Consider the following 19,703-nt stretch of genomic DNA (forward strand, 5'->3'; position numbering starts at 1 on the left):
AACATTAGGTTATCAGGGCAGAATGTACCCCAATAGCATGGAATAACTCTTCCGGCATTCTTTTTTCTATCAACTTCCACCGACTAAACTTTTTTCCACTACTGTTCATTTTCTCATTACGTAACTAGTGCTATCAGGGAATGGCACCTTTATTAACCAATGAAGCGTTTGGTAAAACACACAGCCTTCACTTGAGGTCACAGCTGCAATTACCAGCAGTGGGTGTAAGGTTCTGTAGGCGGGACTTCATCAAATATGTTTGTGTGCCAGGAAGTTCAGTGAGATAGCTGTCTTACTCCATTGTCGACTGAATAGAGAAGGGCAAAAATGGTCGAAAAGGAAGGCAGTAAAAACCAAGTTAAATACTACCGCTTGGAAGAAGTACATCAACATAATTCTTGTAAAAGCACATGGCTTATTATCCATTACAAGATATATGATGTCACGAAATTCTTGGAAGAGGTAAGATACGTTTAGGACTTTAAACGAACAGGGTTTTCTTACAAGTACTATACACAATGTTAAAACAGATAGCCTAAGATACAACCTGGCAACAATTCTCGATTCGTTGTATTAAAACGTATATACATGGTACATCTGTTTAAAACATGTGCTGTGCACTGGTACTGTTAAATGCAACGTCTGTAATAAGAGTAGACAACATTGTGACAAAGATATTGCAGCAGACTGAATTTTCATGTTCTTCGCTACACACTAGTAGTGCGGGTTCATTCATATACTGTAATAATACTTTGTAGCTTCAGATAGTTCAACATTTTTACCACAATAAGTTGCACAAGAAATGTAATTTTCAGTTCTACACCGTAACAAAATCCTTACAGTACCATACACTTACATTTAGTGTTTAGGCGTTTTATATCAAATTGAGCACAGCTTTAAAGAACTGGATAATTTGATATCCCGGCTTTTGCTCTCCACCGATATGGTGCGTCATTGGTGATGCTCAATAGGGAATTCAGAATTCCTTAATATTGTATTTAAAAAATAAACATACTTGATGGCTAAAGAAACAGTAAAAATAGATGTTTTTTTTTTTTGGTTGGTACTGTTGTTGTGTTACAAAGTGGTATTCAGAAAATTGAATGTATACCAAAATATGACCCCTGTAATGTCAGAAAGTGGTACATTGTCCGATTTTGGTACATGTGCAGTCAGTTACGATTTGATGGGTGTTTTGCTAATGTGAAAAGGAGGTACATTTTTCACTTTCTAATGAGTGTTTTGCAGATGTGCATAAGTGGTACATGCTTATTTAACCCTTTCAGGACCAAACATTTCAGTGGGATGCGCCCCCAGGACCAGGCATTTTTGTGGCTGTATTTGACTCTTCCTATAAAAATCACTAAAAATACATTTTTACAGTAGCATCTTGGAAATGGTGTCCTTTTTTCAGAATACTAGGGAACATTGTAAAGTACTTCAGAAATCATACAAACTTTTCACTTTTTTTTTTTAAACACAATATATATTGGCCGTTTTAGATGTATATTAATTTTTTTGATATCCTCTGTTAAAATCCATGCATATACTGTGTAAATTACAACAATCAGTTCTTGTGGAACATTGATTTATTTCTGTATATTTTTAGTATTCAAACAATGTAAATTACTAGATGTAGAGGAAAAAAAAACAAAAAAACAAGCAAGATTCGACCTAGCACACTAGAATCATCAGTGGCACAAACATTTACTAGTACCCTCTGAAATTAGTAATTAACATACCACTGGATGTCTGTCTTTATGGGTGATGTTTCCAAAGATATTCAAATTGATAACTGCAAATCACTCACCACAGTTCAAGGCCATCCAGTTATTTGGCAATTCACTCCCTGTTGTTCTCTTGCATAGTTTTGATTATCGACAATCATTTTTCAGTATAATAAATATAATAAATAATCAGCCTGCAACCACCTATCCTTGGTTATCCCAGCATTATCCCTAAAAGTTACTGTTTGGTGAAATCCAGGGCTGTAAAGTTACTTAATAAAATCCATGGGTAGCTGTGGCGAAGTGTCCCGCCCCTTTATGTTTATTGTGTTTTATGTTGTCTGTAGTGTGTTAATGTTGGTGTTTATGTATAAAATACACAAGATATAAATATGGGTTTCAAGCACAAGTGTTTAAAATGTGTATTTGTATTTAGGCCCAAGGATTGCACAACACCTCACGTGCAGGTAAAATGTAATAGGTGAGCACGGGGAATTACACTTAATTAATTCACGTGCAGTTGTAGCGAGACTCCAATTGAATGATTGATTAGCAATCGAGTCTCGGTACAGCTGCATATAAACAGCATGTTTTCACTCACTCGGGGCAGTGTGTTCGTGAGTGGAGAACGGGAGAGAGAAGGAAGTTAAAAATAACAATTGCTACAGCGTGCTGGAAGTGCCAGCATGGTACTTGTTTGTCTGTTCGTTCACTGTATTGTTTAGTGTTGTCCGTTTTGTTTACCTTTTTATTTTGGCCTCAAGTGCCGTGTCCTGCTTTGTGTGTTTTGTTTAAACCTTTTTGTTAAATTATTTGCAATAAAACTCTGGACGCCGTAGTGTCACAGATTCAACGGCATACTTAATTCTTTGGAGTCTGCATTTCTGGTCTGATGTCACCCCAACAAAGCCATCTTGTTCACAGTAGATTATCTCAATAGGTTATATGTTGATCAAATCAACCGCAGTGCAAAAGATACATGTATTTTCCTGGGCAGTAAGAAATGGACTTTGGCACTTGTTTATCAGTTTTGCTGATGTTGTATTTCAAATAAATGTTATATGGAAATAGGTCAAATGGTATCTGCTCTAAGAATCATGTGTCAAGGGAGCATTTATTTATGAGAACCAGGATAGAAAGGTTTAGGTCGGTCAGGATGTCCTCGGCTCACCGCATACCAGCGACCCTTGTGGTCTGGCTGGGTGCCTGTGGGCATGCCTGCCCAGAGCTGCTTTGTCCTCTGACGCTGTAGCACCTGGGTGGCTGCATGGTGAGTCCACAGTGTGAAAAAAAGCGGTCGGCTGATGGCACACGAATCGGAGGACAGAAGATGTTAACCTGTTCGCCACTCCAGAGTCAGCACAGGGGTGGTAACGGTGAAATGAGTTAAGCTTCCCAAGCCGAAGGCCGAAGACAAAAGTCAAGGTGAACTATCTCACAGTACAGCCATCATTGGAAGGGCACTATCGCTTTTAGAAAACAATTTTTACTATTGTTTTCTTAATAAAAAAAAAAAAAAAACACCTCAAAACCTAGATTTACCTTGAACTTGTACTGATTTGTCGGCTACCTTTCCGCTGAGTAAAGACATTCTATGAAAATAGTCCTGGACATATTTTAAATAAGAAACAAGGATGACATACATATAAAGAGAAAAACAATTGGGTTTTATTTAGTAAATCGATTTTTATATTAATTAACTTGTTAGGGTTTTAAACCCCTGTTTATAATCTGGACATTGCCTGAGAAATGAACGCATGCAATTACTAAACAGCCTGTGTACGATGGAGTCTGAAACTGCTTGTTATTGGAGCGTCGTTTGAGCTAACGGAGTGGACTGGCTGGTGTGGTAGTAATAGGAACAGGATTCATTGCTTGATTGGTTGGTTTTGAGTCGGATCCAGCCGAGGTTAGTGTTGTAGACCAATTGTGTTTTTAAATTAAGTATCAAAATACTTTTCAGCTGAGCAATTCTTAAAAACAGATATTGAACATTTGGTTTGTGTCTTGTTCTTAGTTCATTTCTTTGCAGTTCTAGGTTTTCAAACTTATTCTCTGATATGTTTATATGCCTTGCTGTATTATTACTTGTACATATTACTAGGGTTTTTTAGCAGGTTTTCAACAGCAGTAGATGGATCGGGTATTGTAAATGTACCCACTCCATTATTGATACGTACCCAAATAAACAACGTTTACATAAATAGACTCAGAGTTTAGGTAGTTTGTCATGTTGTCAGTTTAGCTATAAGCAGGAATGTAATAAAAAAAAAAGCCAGAATACACGCAGATTGATTTTAAATTTGATTCACAGTTGGTGCTGAGACGTTCCAGCGGGTATCTATCATCTATTAGAGCCCGCTAGAGCTGGAAGCTGATTGGCTGACAGTATTGAATCGTTTTCTAAATAAACATAATTTCGATCTTTTATTTAACGTCATGTAACAAATAAACTACAAAATCAAGTCTAATGGAAGCCATAATAGTAGTACAGTATTTCATGTTAGATTTTGAAATGTCACATTTGTCAATTTTTGTCAGTTTCTCCTTTCCATCAGTCAATCTTTATTTTATATAGTGCCTTTAATAGTGGACCACCATCACAAAGCACTTTTACATGATGCAGCAACAAGAAAAACCATACTACATGATATACAGTAAAAAACAGTCCATAATACACAAATTAGTAGCACCAACAAAGCAGCTAATAGCAGGTATCAGGCTAAAAGAGCATGGAAAAGAAGAGAACAAGTGGGTCTTGAGAGTTGATTTAAAGCGAGCGACAGTGGGAGCATCAAGCTAGATTAGTAAGTAATAGACGTGCCTGGTATTTGGTTTGTCAATTTTAGCAAACGTGTGCACATCCTTCTTTTTCAACCTGTTATACTTTGTCTGTACTGCTTTCCTTTTTGCAGCATCCAGGAGGAGAGGAGGTACTCAGGGAGCAGGCTGGAGGTGATGCTACAGAGAGCTTTGAAGATGTTGGTCATTCTACAGATGCTCGAGAAATGACCAGCATGTACATGATAGGTGAACTTCATCCTGTAAGCATTTAGTTATGCTTGTTTAATTGAAAACAAATGTATTACCATTGTCTAAATGGGTTGAGGATTTTTTTTTTTTTTTTTTTTTTTTTTTTGTGGGCTGTAACTAGATGCAGGAAGTCTACCCAACAAACATAAAATGGTCTCATTTTACCGAGAGCACCCTTGAGATCTGCTTTTATAACAATTTGGGAACAGCCACGAAAAGCAAAAAAAAAAAATTAAATTTGCCTACATATTTGTATTGGTCAGAATTAAAGATATATATATATTACAGTTGCAATGTTCAGTTTTCCAATATTGAACAATATCTGAAGAGTGTGGGCTCTAGTCCCCCGTCCCCCCCCGGCACTGACTTTCGTGCATTTAAAAAAATTGTTTTTGTTTTTTGAAAAAGTGCACTTGATAAAAAATCTCTTGACTTTTGCCAACGCCTGAGCTGCAATGACAGAGGCCAGCAGCAGAGCAGAAGTTGGGAGAAAGGAAGGTGGTTTACGTGTTGTAACCTTGTTTATTTATTTATTTTTTACCCACAGGATGATAGACCCAAAATTCAGAGACCAGCAGTAAGTTGACATTTATAATAAATTAGCTGAAAAAAAAAATGATTTAGTGTGTTACTTTAACATATTCATTTTTTAAAAGCCTAGTACTGGAGACTAGCCATACACAATTAGTCTTTGCTGTCCTTGTCCTTGGCTTAATAACCCAGCAACATCTGTTTGGGAAGTCAAGTTGCTCTCCACTTGGTTTCTTTTCAATCGCTTGTCTAAGGCCAAATGCCACATTTCCTTTGGATATACAGTAAATATGTAATTTTACTTATTTGTTCTTTAAAAAGATAAACACAAGGTTACATAAACAATGTTATACAAATAAAATCACATCCAGTACTGTAGAAGCCACCCTAAAGAATATGTCTTAACAAAATGCATGTAAAGGACTTCCAATGCCAACTGAAATGTAAAACGTTCTTTAAGCACAGGCTGTTTATCTAATGATAATAGAAATTGACATTTTATTTCAAATAATACGTTTCTGTTGCAATCCTTGAATGAACTGTGTTCATTAAGTTTGATAATATTATATTTCAGGAAACATTTGTTACAACAGCAAGTGAGACTTCAAGGTATGTATCGCCTCAAGCCCCCCAAAAATATGTAGATAGTATTTTTTAAAAATGTACTGTAGGAAGTGTTGGTAACTGTTATTATAGCTGGGTGTATGTATTATTAATGCACCAGAATGTGAGTACAAAAACAAACCACAGATACATTATACAGACTAGTCCAGTGCTCAGTGCTGGTTTGTAGTTTAGGGATTTTCTGAACTTTCACTAATAAACAACAAAGGAGCTTAAAGGAGGCAGCTTCTTATCTTCATAACAGAATGTTATTGTAGTTTAGAAGTTGAAATGTCTATATTTATATTTAAGTCAACAAAGTTCATTCTTTTTTTCATTATTCCTTATATTTTGATGATGTTTGCAATCATATATTCATACATACATATATACACACACACACGGTAGAACCTAATATATCTGCACCCGAGTCAGCCACGACTTCAATTATCCGTGTCTCAGTACATTATTGCCAATGTAGACTTAATGCTCGCTGCACGCACACACACACACAGATGCATACGTCCGTCTAACTTGTGATGTTGACCCCAAGACAGCAGCGCAACAAGTGCGGGGATTCATATCTTGGTATGAACAGCAGAAGAATTCTGTAAAATGAGTTCTTTTTTGTAGTACATTTTTTTTTATTTTTTTTTTATTTTGGTAAATGGTGTATCGTATTTTGAAGAACATTTTACTAGGAGTATCACTGTCAAAGTAAACTCATTTTAAAAATTCTCCAGTAAACTCTAATTTGGTTTACATTACTAGTTTCTGTATTTTATTCATGCATTCAAGTTATATGCAATGACACCTTGTTTATCTGCATATTTCACAAGCGCACAGATAAACAAAGTTTGTGTGTGTTGAGTGAGATTATATATATATATATATATATATATATATATATATATATATATATATATATATATATAGTAATACAGCAGGGAGGGGGTTAGTATCCTCCCTGCAGAAAACATGTGCGTATGCACATTTAGCTAATTGTTTTATTATTAATTATCACCTGCACCGGGTAGCAATTGTTAAATTAAACCCAGGTGCAGGGTATTTATAGAGAGCAGCCAGTTCACTCAAGGCTGGTGTGAGTGTAGAGCCCGGTTGTGCAAAGGCAACCATAAATTATCGTGGTGCCGAAATGGTACGTGAGTGTGTGTGTGCGTGTGTGTTTAGTTTGTTTTGAACCGGTAAACAGGTTAACTGTCCGGTCTTGTTTCAGTTAGGTTCCAGTTTGTGTTATGTAGTTAGTGCTCCGAATGGGAGCTAGGTGTTTATTTTCTGTTTTGTTTATTTCTGTTTATTAAAAGTGCGTGTAAGCGCTGGAAAAAATCAATTTCTTGTGTCTTGGGTCTGCTTTTAAAGGGGCAACGAACGGTGCGAGTGGTGGAATCTCTTACTATATATATAATGGCTATGTTATGTGTTATATGTTAAGTTAATTTTACTTCAGTCAAGGAGTAGCTCTTCAGTTGACATATCATCTAGACTAGATCAACCATGTCATTATAGAAGTTGTGAATGGGTGGTACTGATCAAGTTTCTTGGTGTATATCTGGCAAGACAAAGCTTAGCTGTGCGGTAGATGCTGCTGCCACCAGAATGATTACAATGTAATTTAAAGCTACTTTCTTCCATCTACTCCTTTTATCTGTTTCAGCTGGTGGACCAACTGGATTATTCCAGCAGTAGCAGCAACCATTGTTACTTTGATGTATCGCTTATACATGACTGAAGAATAACCACTGTTTGGGAATTTGCTTATCAGTAAGACTGAGCAACTGTGGATCTCTGTAGAAATTCAACTGTTTGAACATCGGATTGTGAATCAATTAAATCCTTAAATAATATATATATGTTTTTTTTTTTCTTTCTGTAAGATTTAAATATGTATTTACATCTTTTGAAATATATGGATGGAAAATATAATCTGCCTTCTGAAGTACTGATTAATGTGTTTTTTTGTTTGGTTTTTTATTTCACTTGCCATAAAAGCTGTTAAAATGATTTATATATAATGACATAACTAGTCTACACATTACTGTATTCTTAGTCTCTGGTTCTTCCCCCCCTCGAATTCCATTCCATAATGTGGGGCTGTAGAAATGTTTTCTTTTTTCCTGTTTTAATGCATCTTACCTGAGCACCTTCTAAACTGTAACACCCTGTAATATAATCTGGTCTATACCAGTCAAAAAGAAATAAATGAATTGTTATTTTATAATGAGAAATATTTGATGTTATTACAAGAAGAGTGTGTGAGGGAGGAATATGTGTGCTGTCCAAATCAGTCTGGTTTCTTACAAAGAAACTATTACATTATAGAATAGTGCAATTACTGTTCACCTTTGAGTCACATTTTAATTAGAAACGTGATGGTGTTCTCAAAACAGAACAACCACATCCTTTGCAATATCATCTCCTTTTTGGGGTTCCTTGCTTCCTTCGCCTAGCTTTGAATGGCCTCTGTTGCACTTCTTTAGGGGATGGCTTCCATTCCTATATGTATTCTGTTATGCAGAAATTAACTGTTTTAATTGTGTCTTATTCTGTGCAAAGTGAATATAAAGTCAAGAAAACAAAGCAAATGAATACCAGCAACATTCTTAATAAGGCACTTGTGAGAATGTCGTTCTGCTAATAAAAAATAAAAAAAACTTATTAGGGCTTTGTTTATTACATCTTTAAGTCAGAAGGACAGTACAAGTAAGGCAGAACAGCAGCAGGATTTCACAAATCAAAATTACTAAAGAACTTGAGCCCTTGAATGAAATTCCTGGGTTGTATACTTTATTTCACGATTTGTAATTAAAACAATTAATTTTCACAAGAAAAAAAAAAAAAAAAAAAAAAAACAGCTATTGAAAAACTTTCTTGATTACAACCAAGACTGATAGTGAGTTTTATACATGGCAATTTAAAATCTCTGCAATTTAAAAAACAAAGTCTAATTTTCCTCTTTTTTTATGACTTGTGAGAGACCAGCTCCCTTGACAGTATCGCATAACTTTCTTTTTGGCAGAATGCTTCAAAACGGGGTCTATGATAGGTCACAACTGCCTATTGTTAAATCAAGACTAAGTATTACCTTGTTTTATTGCTTAACATCTTAAGCAGATCTTTAACGTATTAAGTTGTGATTGAGCCAGAACTTTAAACTATTGAGTAAAATTAGGCTATACTGCACAAGTATATAGGGTCATATTTATTTTGTTTCTGAAATTTTAAATGTGCATGTATTCAGACTTTGTACAATTATATTTTGGCTTACGTTTTACCTTTTAACTGGTTCTATGTTGGGAGATATGAAAACTAGGCCGTTGAGCACTGGTTGTTTAATTCCAAATTCTGTTCATATCTAGTTTCAATGCAGGCAAACTAGCTGTTAATACAAAGTCTTCATCCAAAGGAGAGGAGCTGGGTTTATTCTCATCATAGAAGCAAATTGCAATTAACCGAACACAGAACACAGCACCAATGGCCAGAAGGACACCTTAAAAAAAAAAAAAAAAAAAAAAGTTATCTAAACTGTGGGTGATCTAATACAGAACGTGTTTTTCTATTTTTTTTTTTTTTTTTTTTTTGTGAATTTACGAGAACTAGGCAAGTGGCTGGAATAGCAAGCACAAGAGACAGAACATTGCAGTTTCAAATCACTTGTTGCACACTTATTTAACAATTAAACAAAAGACTTAAACTCAGTACAAAACAATACAATGCTGACCCCAGTGCTTCTCCTAAACAAACAAGCAGCTCACCCCTCTGTTGATGTGGGATAAGAATCCCACACACATATATATATATATATATATATATATATATAACCAAAAGCTGCAGCTATCCCAGTCTACACTGGGTGATTGTTGATAGTACGTTTTCCCATGTGTGGTAGCTCAACCGGTTTGGCACACAGTCATGAGGATTCATGCCAATCCATCTCCAGCTTGCAAAATAAAAGGAACTATATTTCCACCTCCTCTTTTAAATCATGTAACCAGGGCTAACTAATAATCAATAAATCAAACACCACCTTGCCACATTCCAGCTGTTTTATCAGCGAGGGGAGTCTAACCCCATCCATGCCATATGCAGTACATACTTTTTAAACAACCGTTATTTACAAAACAAAAATAAACAATAACAAAAAATCCTTATGTGCAGGGCCTTAGCCCTGCAGCAAAGTGATTGAACTTTTTTTTTTTTTTTTAATGGTTAGTGCAATCTAAGTTTACTGTCTGAGATCTAAAACAAACAATAAAACACTGGTGTGTACTTTGTGATATGAGGAGTAAATAAAAAAAAAAAAACTATATATTATCTTAAATTAAAAAATATTACCATTTCCCCTATTCTCGGACTTTGAGGTTTGGTGTAAATAATTGTGCTGCCTTGGACATTCACATCTGTAACTACAGATCTTGATACAGTAGATGATTAATTCCGACTAGGTTAAGGGCGTTACAAGTGTCAGCCAATGTATTCCTATTATGTACTTGCAGTGCACCCCTAGTTAACCATTACATTTGTCACTATCTTATCGTGCACTGAATTTCCTGGCATGAAAACGTTAACATTAAATAGCAGGTTTGTTTGTCTATTTAGCAATAGTTCATATGTTTTTTCTTTGATTCAAATAAGATCTAATTGTGACTCATATTGAATTTACTTACCACAATAAATCGTGTTTGTAGTTATACTGTCAAATCTGTAATTTCTAGTAAACATTCCTGCTAGACCTAGGATCACCACAGGGTAGACTGAAAGTGTAGCAAACACCAAGGACAAAGTTTTAAAGCAAAAACCTATAGGGAAAAAAAACACACACAATTACAGGTCATACAGTAAGATTATGATCTGAAATGTGTCTGATCATCTGTGTCCTAATAAAATGTCTTTTAAAGTTGAAATTTAAATTATTCATGACTCTTGGATTTACTAAGCTTTTGCTCCAGTGCAATGTTTATATTACAGCAAGCAACCCTTATTTAAAATCACCTATGAAACTAAAATAAAAGCATAGAAACTTTATTCATAATAGGAATTATGAATCAGGGCCCTCTTCGCAAAACTTCAAAGATTGTTTTTAATGAGTGTTTAAGTACTTATTTATAATAGTGCTTTTAGATGTAAAAATCACTTTTCTTACAGTTGAAAAGGGTTTCATGAATTGCAAACTTGATTTAATGAGTCAAAACAGGCTTTGAAAAAACAGTCACACCACTGCTCGCTCACTCAAACGAGACTGAGGAAGACTGCCTACCAGAGGTGCATTTGGAAAGTCAGTCAGTTCTAAATATGCCCTATGCTGGCGTGATTGTAGGACCTGCAGCAACGCTACATGCTTGTATAGGGTGTGATGTAAAGATACACCCAAAGTGATTTCCGGGTGCAAGACCCCCATAATCCTGCTATGAATGGTGTTTAGCAGCCATAAAGTCTAACTTTACTGGTCGTTAAATGTGGTATATGTAGAGAATGGTGATTACCTGGCATTCTGCACCTGCTATCAAATTTGCACTTTGCCATCATTAATCCATTAAAATAATATTGAAATGCATTCAAATGGGAGAAAAAAAGCATGGAATTGGGCGGGATGTGGTTGCTAAGCGGGCACAAACATAATATGATGTAAGGATTTTTTCCTTTCACGTAGGCAATTGCTGACCCTCCAAAAATGTACACCTCAAACCATTGTAGAAGCGAGTAACTAAGAGCTGTATATAATCACACCCCTGTAGAGACCTGTCATTGGCTTCAGGATAGCTGCTGTGGTACATTACCTGATGCAGCGACACTTGGCTCTTAATAAGGAGAGACAGGAACATGTTCGAAGGAGAAGGGCAAGTGAAGAAGACCCTGCATATTCAATCCCAGGGCCTTTGTTTGGGATGCAGGAGGATGCTAAAGTATTATCTTCTCACTCCGCAGGTCATCCCAGACCTAATAACTGAATTAAGGAATGAGCTAGACCCCAGCATCAATCTAGAGACCACTATCCCTGCACCTGTGAAAGTGCTGTGTTCTCTGCTAGCCTCTGGTTCCATTTCAGACCACAGCTGGAAGTCTGGAGAGATAGCCCAATCTGCCTTTTCCAGAGTGCTAGGCACATTTCTGGATGTCATGCTAAAAGGGTATGCCAATATATATATAATTTCCTAAGGATACTAGCATAACTGATGTTGGCTGATTCTTCTCCAAACAAGTCTGTTTGATGCTGAGTGACCTCTGCCGTAAGGACGGTCAGCTCCTTCTCAGAAAACATTTATTTTCTTTTCCATGGACCAAGAGGACTTTGTTGTGGTGCTTGTGACATTTTCTTTTGCTTTTTATTTGTATCATGCTCCACAAATGTCATACTATACTCCTAACTCTGCAAGTGTGGCAGCTAAATATAATTGCAGATCATTATTTCTGTGTGTTGAGTAATTTGTATTGCTCTTAAACTTAGAGTGCAGTGCAAAATAATTGCATGGCCGTAATGCAATTTAAATTTTGTATCCGCAATTTGCATCTATACTTACATCACTCCTCATGGTGACATGATCTTAATCTGTGTTCCACTATGCAACTATAAGAGTGTAAGTTGAAATAGTTGTATACTAACATTGTCATAAAATATGTTAGTGAATTTTATCTTGCCATACTATTAATTCTACAAGCAGTATGGAGAGCACTGCTGTGCTTACAGCAAGATCCATCAATCCAAAATTGTATTTAAGCACGATTCCAAAGTTTAAAAGTACATCAATAGAGGTCCACACAGCATACAGTGCTAATCCATTATGTACCTGAATCAATAATAAATAGACACTGCACAATGGGTATGAAATGTATACATTTTGTTTTTACTCTTTTGCATATTCTTTGAAATCCTAAACTTTTCTAGTTTGTGGAGCAATTGGCCATTTGTTGCCAGTTTTACCCTTCAGAGGGTGCTTGCATACTAAAACAATTTTTAAAAGCAAAATCTCCCAATGTGACACCAGTCTTGGCAGTTGCCATTACAGAACACACAATTTTATGGGGTAAAAGAAATGCATTTTCCACCCAGTCATTCTGCATTGGTAGTAAATGCATGATTGTTGGATATCACTGCACCTGTGGGAAGATTGGTTTATTCACATTTTGTAGGCTAGGGTAACACAGTATATATTAAAGAGAAAAGAGAAAAAACAAAGCACTCCACAGCTGCCATTAAAAATAGATAACACTCACCAGATATCTAACATTCCAGAGATCTGAAGAACTGTTGGCTTTTAACCAAGGGTCCCGTTGGTACAAATTCCGATAGGAAATGCTAAGCATCACATAGCAGGAGTAAGGAATGAGGATTTCTAAGCCCAGGGTTTGAACCAGGCACCTGTACATAATGCAGAAAACTGAATTGGTTACAGTTGTAGTTTCTGTAAAGAAGCCGACTGAGCTTGTATAGCTGCGTCCTAAATTAGGATCATAGCTGTCTTATCTTCCTTCACTTTTGATACAGAATATCTAAAATGCTCTTATTGTAATATGACAATGACCAGAAAATCTGCAATTAGTCCATAATAACAATACTACTGTCCATGTCAGGATTGTAAAAACTGCATTTGATTGGAAGAGGTCTGTGTATGCATTTTTCATGGTAATGAACCCAGAGATATGTGCTCTGGATTACTGACAGTATTAAAGGGGTCCCTGGACCATAGATTCTGCAAGGTACTGTATAACTCATTTTATATTTGACAGAAACATCTAAATAAATAATAGAAACATATCAAGAAACAACTGAGCTGTCTGACATTTCTAAAACGTCCCCCTGGGTATTTGTAATGGGCTGCATTGTTATGGCTGCCCTAGATTCGGACCCTGTGGGTGAGGCAAACTCTAAGACTGCCAATACAGTAGTGGCATACAGGAAAACAAGATAAACTCACTTACTGTCTGTCCCAGAGGAACAGAAATCCAATGCTCAACAGGTTATTTGCAATCCACAGAATATAAAACAAGGGAGGGTGAATAGCAGGATTACAGTAGACAGGACCGTACTGGTTTCCAATTGAAAAATAAGTCATGTTTAAGTTTAAAGAGTCAGAGCCCCTGCACACAGCCCCCCCCCTCCCCCTCCCCCTCCATGCCCTAGAGATGGTGTTGTACACTATAATACCCTTTCCTAAAGGAATTCCTCATTCTTTAAGTGGCATAGCATTTGTTGACAGATCAAGTTTGGCTGCTATGCAAGTTTGTATAGTATTGCAGCAGTAGTATTTGTCAGAGCTCTATTTTTAATTTGTTGCTGTTTTAGGGCCTAGCTGGTCCTTCCCTGTAAAGGAGACAGTGTGAATCAATTTTCCATCCGGTACAGTGTATGAAATGAGGGGAAATAGCATCTACGTCATCTTGTACAGGTCATTCCTAGTAGTCAATGGGTGTCCCAAGCATGACCAAAACTGATTTCAAATTGAATATGTGATTTTCTAATAAAATAGTTCAAATTTATGCAGGACATCTGTTGCAATTCAATACACATTCTGTGGCTGGTATTTAAAAAGTTATTATTCGCATAATTTGTAAGCTATCCAGCCGTCTACTTGGGGTTCTATGTTTTTACTGTCATGTACCATTTTACATGTTTCAACATGCCCATAAACAGCCTGATCTTTAAACATCAAACCCCCGATTAACACAAATCATGGACGAATGATATCTTAGGTAAGGTAGCCCAAGATCTTCCTGAAAAAAAATTCATAAATCTTATCTGCACTTTCATTTGCTATATTGTCTGAAATTCGCAGCTTGGGAAGGAACAGGTGTCATTTATAACACGTTTTCATTACAAAACCTGATAGCTAGCACAACCACTTTAAATAAAACTATGCTTGCGAGCTATGTTGCATTTCTTTGGTTGTTCCACCTGAAGAAGTCGTCAGCACCCCATCATTACCTTCTTTCCTGCCATTAACAAACCAGCTGCTTCCCCTATTGACACCGTGCTTTGAAGCCCCAGAAGACACCACCACTTCATGCGAGTACAGCATGAAAACGGCTAGGTTTTTTTTTTTTTTTTTTTTTTAAACTGTTTAATACATATCATGTCATATGTCAGATGTAAGGAATTATTTTGTTAGCTGCAACCACTATTGCTAGACCTGAGGGGGTGAGAGGTACAGTATAGGGAATAAATAAAAACAAAGAAAAGGAATGTTACCGTCTGAACTGATGAAAACGTAGATAAGCCAGAGCCCATTCCACGCATAAATCATTGTCCATATTGATACAAGCCAGGCATCTGGAGTGATTTGCAGTGCAAACCTTTCAGTAATGTTCTGATGTGTTGTTAAACAACAAACCTGTGTGTAAAGATATACATTTGAGTTACAGATTTATATACATGAAATCATTTTCAATACAACGATTGTCCAGTTCCTAGTAGCTGATTGATCTCAAAACTTTACCTTAGCTTTTAAAGGATCCCAGTGGTTCAGGATCAACATAACTCAGGTGGTTAGATGTAATTTACCAAAATAGAATTGCTTTCTGAATATGGTTTGTTGATTTGCGAGAAAGGATTGTATTTACCATTTGCAACCACTGGAAACCCTCATAATATAGCAGACACCTTTACAAAATTGAAACAGACAAAAAAAAACAGTAAAAGCAGCAGCCATCTTGGGATTTACATTGATATGTTTCATTTAACTATTTTACTGCCTGTGTCGCACATTTGTGAATATAATAAATGCTGCGATTGTCACCAAACTTCTTTATATATAATTTCGGATTGCATTTTACTATAATCTTTCACTTGCCGTACGCTTCTTACGCAATTATAAAGACCTGCACTGGTTTCATAAATGAATGGGTGCAGGTGCCAGAATACAGGACTCTTGGTGTTTATAGGTAGGGTCAAGCCAGGTGAATACAGGTTGGGTGCAAGCTGTATCAGCCGGAACAGAGCAAAGGAGTTACAGATAATAGATCTTCACCGAGGGCAGTTTTGCTTTTTGGGAGCACTCCCATCCTAATCCATGTTGTGCCTTGTTATTGCTTAACAATATCTCAGAAGTTAACTGCGAGATTATACAGACTCAGTACAAAACATAGCTGCTGGTACCCTTTTAAAAGAAGCCTCAATTCATTTTTTAGTTTTAAAAATGAAAAAAAAAAAAAAAAATCAATAGAATGACTTACCATTGATGACGCAGATGCTGCAACATGAAAAGAATAAAGTAAGACCAAAACTCAGCATTGAAAGAACAACAAGGGTAGCATGCATGAATTTTAACAATCTGCATTGCAATAGCATGTGTTGTGGCAATTCATCTGCAAACAGGTATTCTGACAACCTGTGTATCTTTATGAAAGGCTTATCATAAAGACTTTGGACCTACTGTGGGGGATGGTGACATCAAGCTGTACTTTTAACTAAGATGTTTATCATGCGTAAAGTTAAGGTGACCGTACCCCCAGAATGTGAATGGACATGTCACCCGAGTGCTCTCTAGTGTCCACAGCTTGAATTCCTGGTTCTTGAAAGGCAAAAAAATGTTTCAGTTGAATAACCAGACAAAGGTAGAAACAATGAATCTTCCTGTATGCAAATACTTTATTAGGTGTGCACATCTGTTTGGTTCACAATGTATGACTTTGTATATGTTATATGCGTGGTGCAGTGCATACAGTGCACAAAATGACTGGTTGACAAACACAAGAGGTCATCCTACTGCAAGTTATGTTAATAAGAACTGCATTATTTGGATGCAATACCTTTGTAATGCAATCAACATCATTTTATGGGCACGTCACAAAGACAGCTGTAGTGGGCGACGTCAGACCAGGAACCAAGAAATAGAGAGGTGGAATTTGGTGAAGCTGAGCGAATGGTCTTGCTCAGCATTTAATAATAAGAACAGACAGAAAATAAAAGGTTGCAAGACAAACAAGACACGGCACTCGCAGCCAAAACAAAAACGGACTATACAGACCAAACACGGCGAGCTTCTATTTTAACTATTATTACAATTACCTCCATCTCCATTCTCCACTCACCGAACACACAACCCCAAGCGAGTGAAAACATGCTGCTTTTATGCAGCTGTACCGAGACTCAATTGCTAATCATTCAATTGGAGTAGTGGTACAACTGCACGTGAATTAATAAAGTGCAATTCCCCGTGCTCACCTATTACTTTTTACTTGCACGTGAAGTGCTGTGCAATCCTCATGCCTAAATACAAATATACATTTTAAACACTTGTGTTACACAGACCCGTTTATATCCCGTGTACCAATGCCTATACACCAACATTAACACACAACACAAAATACACACAGGGGCAGGCACTTTGCCACAGGGCACTACTTTTCCTACCTCACTTTCTGATCTTTGAACAAACTTTCCACATAATTTGAAATTGTTACTCTGCCACAGAATACCTAGGTTTAGAAGGACATAAGTCTGGCTCAGATTTAAGTCATACTTTGTATGTGGTTAGAATATGGGTAATACAGAAGAAAATCCAAGATAAGTATTCTGCAGCTGTGTTTAAAATGAACTTGTAGCAAGGCTAAGAAGCATTCAGGATGATCCCATTTTTCTATGGAGACAGCATGTGTGGGATGTTGCACTATTGGAGAACTTCAGTGTATTCCATGAACATTGACATGTTCATAATGTCTGTGCAAGATAAGAACCAGTCTGCAAGAGGTACTTGACTGTATATTGTGTCTATAAAATTGCAATGATTTGCTGAGTAACATGCATTGAACGGGGTCACAAATGGACAGTCGGGGGGAGGTGAGGCACTTTTCTACACAGGGAATTGTGAGGGTCTGGAACTAAATCCCCAGTAATGTTGTTGAAGCTGACACCCTGGGATCCTTCAAAAAGCTGTTTGAGATTCTGGGATCGATAAGCTACTAACAACCAAACAAGCAAGATGGGCCGAATGGCCTACTGTTTGTAAACTTTCTTACGTTCATGACACTTAAGATATCTTCTTTTAGCAGTGGGCAGAATAAAATGTACACAGATATAACTAATAAAAAGGAATTTGTAATTTTACATTACTGAAACACATTAGCATTTTTTAAATATTTTGTAAAGAGAGGTCTAGATTTTTTTTTTTTTTTTTTTTACATAAATTTAATAAACTATGTGCGTGTAATTATACACACACACTTAAGTGTTTTACAGACTATAAAATGTCTGCCCTTTATCCAGGATATGTTTTCAGTCTGCCTTCCACACTGTTTCTTGCAATCTAAGTACATGGAGGTCAATGTGACAGGTGAACTAGGTCACATATGGACTGAAACAACATCCAAGTCAAAGTTTTAGAACACTAGTCCAATCCTCCGTTCAAACTCTCAGGACAGTAAAACCGTGGATCAATTAGAGCTACAAACTTGCCTGCTATTGCTTTGCTGAACGTGAAATAGAAGTAGGTCATGACAGGTAGCCAAATTTTATACAACTTATAAAAAAATAAATAAAAAAAAAAACACACATTTGAACTGCATCTCTTGAACTTCAGCAGCTAATATCTGCCACGAGATTACTGAACTTTGTTCAAAAACTTTTTTTTACATTGATAAATCAGCAGTGTAACTGTAAATCTTATTTTGCTTATCTTATAAAACCTCTTGCACAGTAGACTAGAGAAAATAACTCTTTGTTCAAATGGATAGTTAGGGGACAACTTATTTCCTTGCAAGTGTCCAAACATTATGGCCATGTACCCCCCAATTTAATCTGGCCCATGCATACGAAATAGTTGATTCCCCAGGGAGATCAAGCCCCCCCCGAATCAGTCTGGATGCAGGATCTGGTTTACCCCATGCATACCTGTAGTTACACCTGAAGTAGGGGCAGATTTGTTGCACAAAGCCAGGTTCTGGACATCTGAAACAAGTCACCATAAGCCCTTGCCTCCAATATCCTGTATCTTTGGCCAACCTCATCCTATTACCAGCTCCATGTGTGTGATGCCACATCCGTGGCAGCTATGGTTGGCAGAATGTTAAGGAGCTGCTTAACGATAACCAGCTCCAGTACGCCCTTAAATTCTTCCACTCTGCTCTTACAGGCATCCAGGTGTAACTCAGACATGGTTGAGCATTAGGGCCTTTTGCTGTTCAAAATGCAGAGTGACTTTGTTGCCCAAGTCCCTTGCAGCAGCAGCCTTGGAACAACGCTGCCACAAACTGTTGTAGGAAAAGTTTTCTGCTCTCTGGGCAGCCCTGCCATCATCACCGCTATTGCCTCCTTACTGGCAATCTCACAATGATGTGTAAAAGACATTGACTGCAAGCATGCGAGACCGATTTAGGAGACTGGTCCAAGTAGAGCAGAATTCAGGCAATCAAAAACAAACTGCTTAAGCACATGTCTTAGAGAATTAAGATGTCCAATGGTCAGGCACAAATAAAGCATTGCTTCTGATTCAGCGCACAAGCCCCAGAGGGAAATCAATTCAGGATTCTGTGTGTGTCATTTGGCTGTTTTAGAGTTGCAGCACTTCTCACTGGACACCCAATTAGAACAGCAATCAAGTGTAATGTACAGATGACTAGAGGAGACTGGCAGCTAGGCGAGAAGGAGGGACTAAATAAAAAGCAATGTGCAAGGTAATTGGCTGCACCATCTGTCAGCATGTGGAATGAGGCAAAAACACCACGTTTTTACAACACCTATCCAATTAAAAAAAAAAAAAAAAAAAAAAAAAAACTTGGACAGGCCTGCCGTTACATTTAGTTAATGGCTGCAGACACCAGAATGTCTAATTGCATGTCAGTTGCCATTGGTTTGGCAAT

General features: G+C 37.0%; 1 protein-coding gene and 1 long non-coding RNA gene across 2 annotated transcripts; one reads left to right on the plus strand and one right to left on the minus strand.

Annotated features, from left to right (window-relative positions):
* The first annotated feature begins 251 nt into the window (after positions 1–251).
* On the plus strand, positions 252–8,130 carry LOC121314506 (cytochrome b5). Its single transcript, XM_041247867.1, has 5 exons — positions 252–462; positions 4,643–4,771; positions 5,308–5,337; positions 5,866–5,900; positions 7,570–8,130. The coding sequence occupies exons 1-5, from the start codon at positions 328–330 to the stop codon at positions 7,649–7,651; spliced, it is 411 nt and encodes a 136-aa protein (XP_041103801.1). The 5' UTR covers positions 252–327; the 3' UTR covers positions 7,652–8,130.
* Positions 7,625–16,490, minus strand: LOC121314507. Its single transcript, XR_005950112.1, has 5 exons — positions 16,080–16,490; positions 15,097–15,238; positions 13,125–13,269; positions 10,580–10,711; positions 7,625–9,402 (listed from the first exon to the last, which is right to left on the minus strand). It is a non-coding gene; the product is annotated as an uncharacterized LOC121314507 (long non-coding RNA).
* Positions 16,491–19,703: the final 3,213 nt, after the last annotated feature.

Source organism: Polyodon spathula, chromosome 4 (genome assembly GCF_017654505.1).
Source record: "Polyodon spathula isolate WHYD16114869_AA chromosome 4, ASM1765450v1, whole genome shotgun sequence".
In the NCBI taxonomy this organism is placed as follows: Eukaryota; Metazoa; Chordata; class Actinopteri; order Acipenseriformes; family Polyodontidae; genus Polyodon; species Polyodon spathula.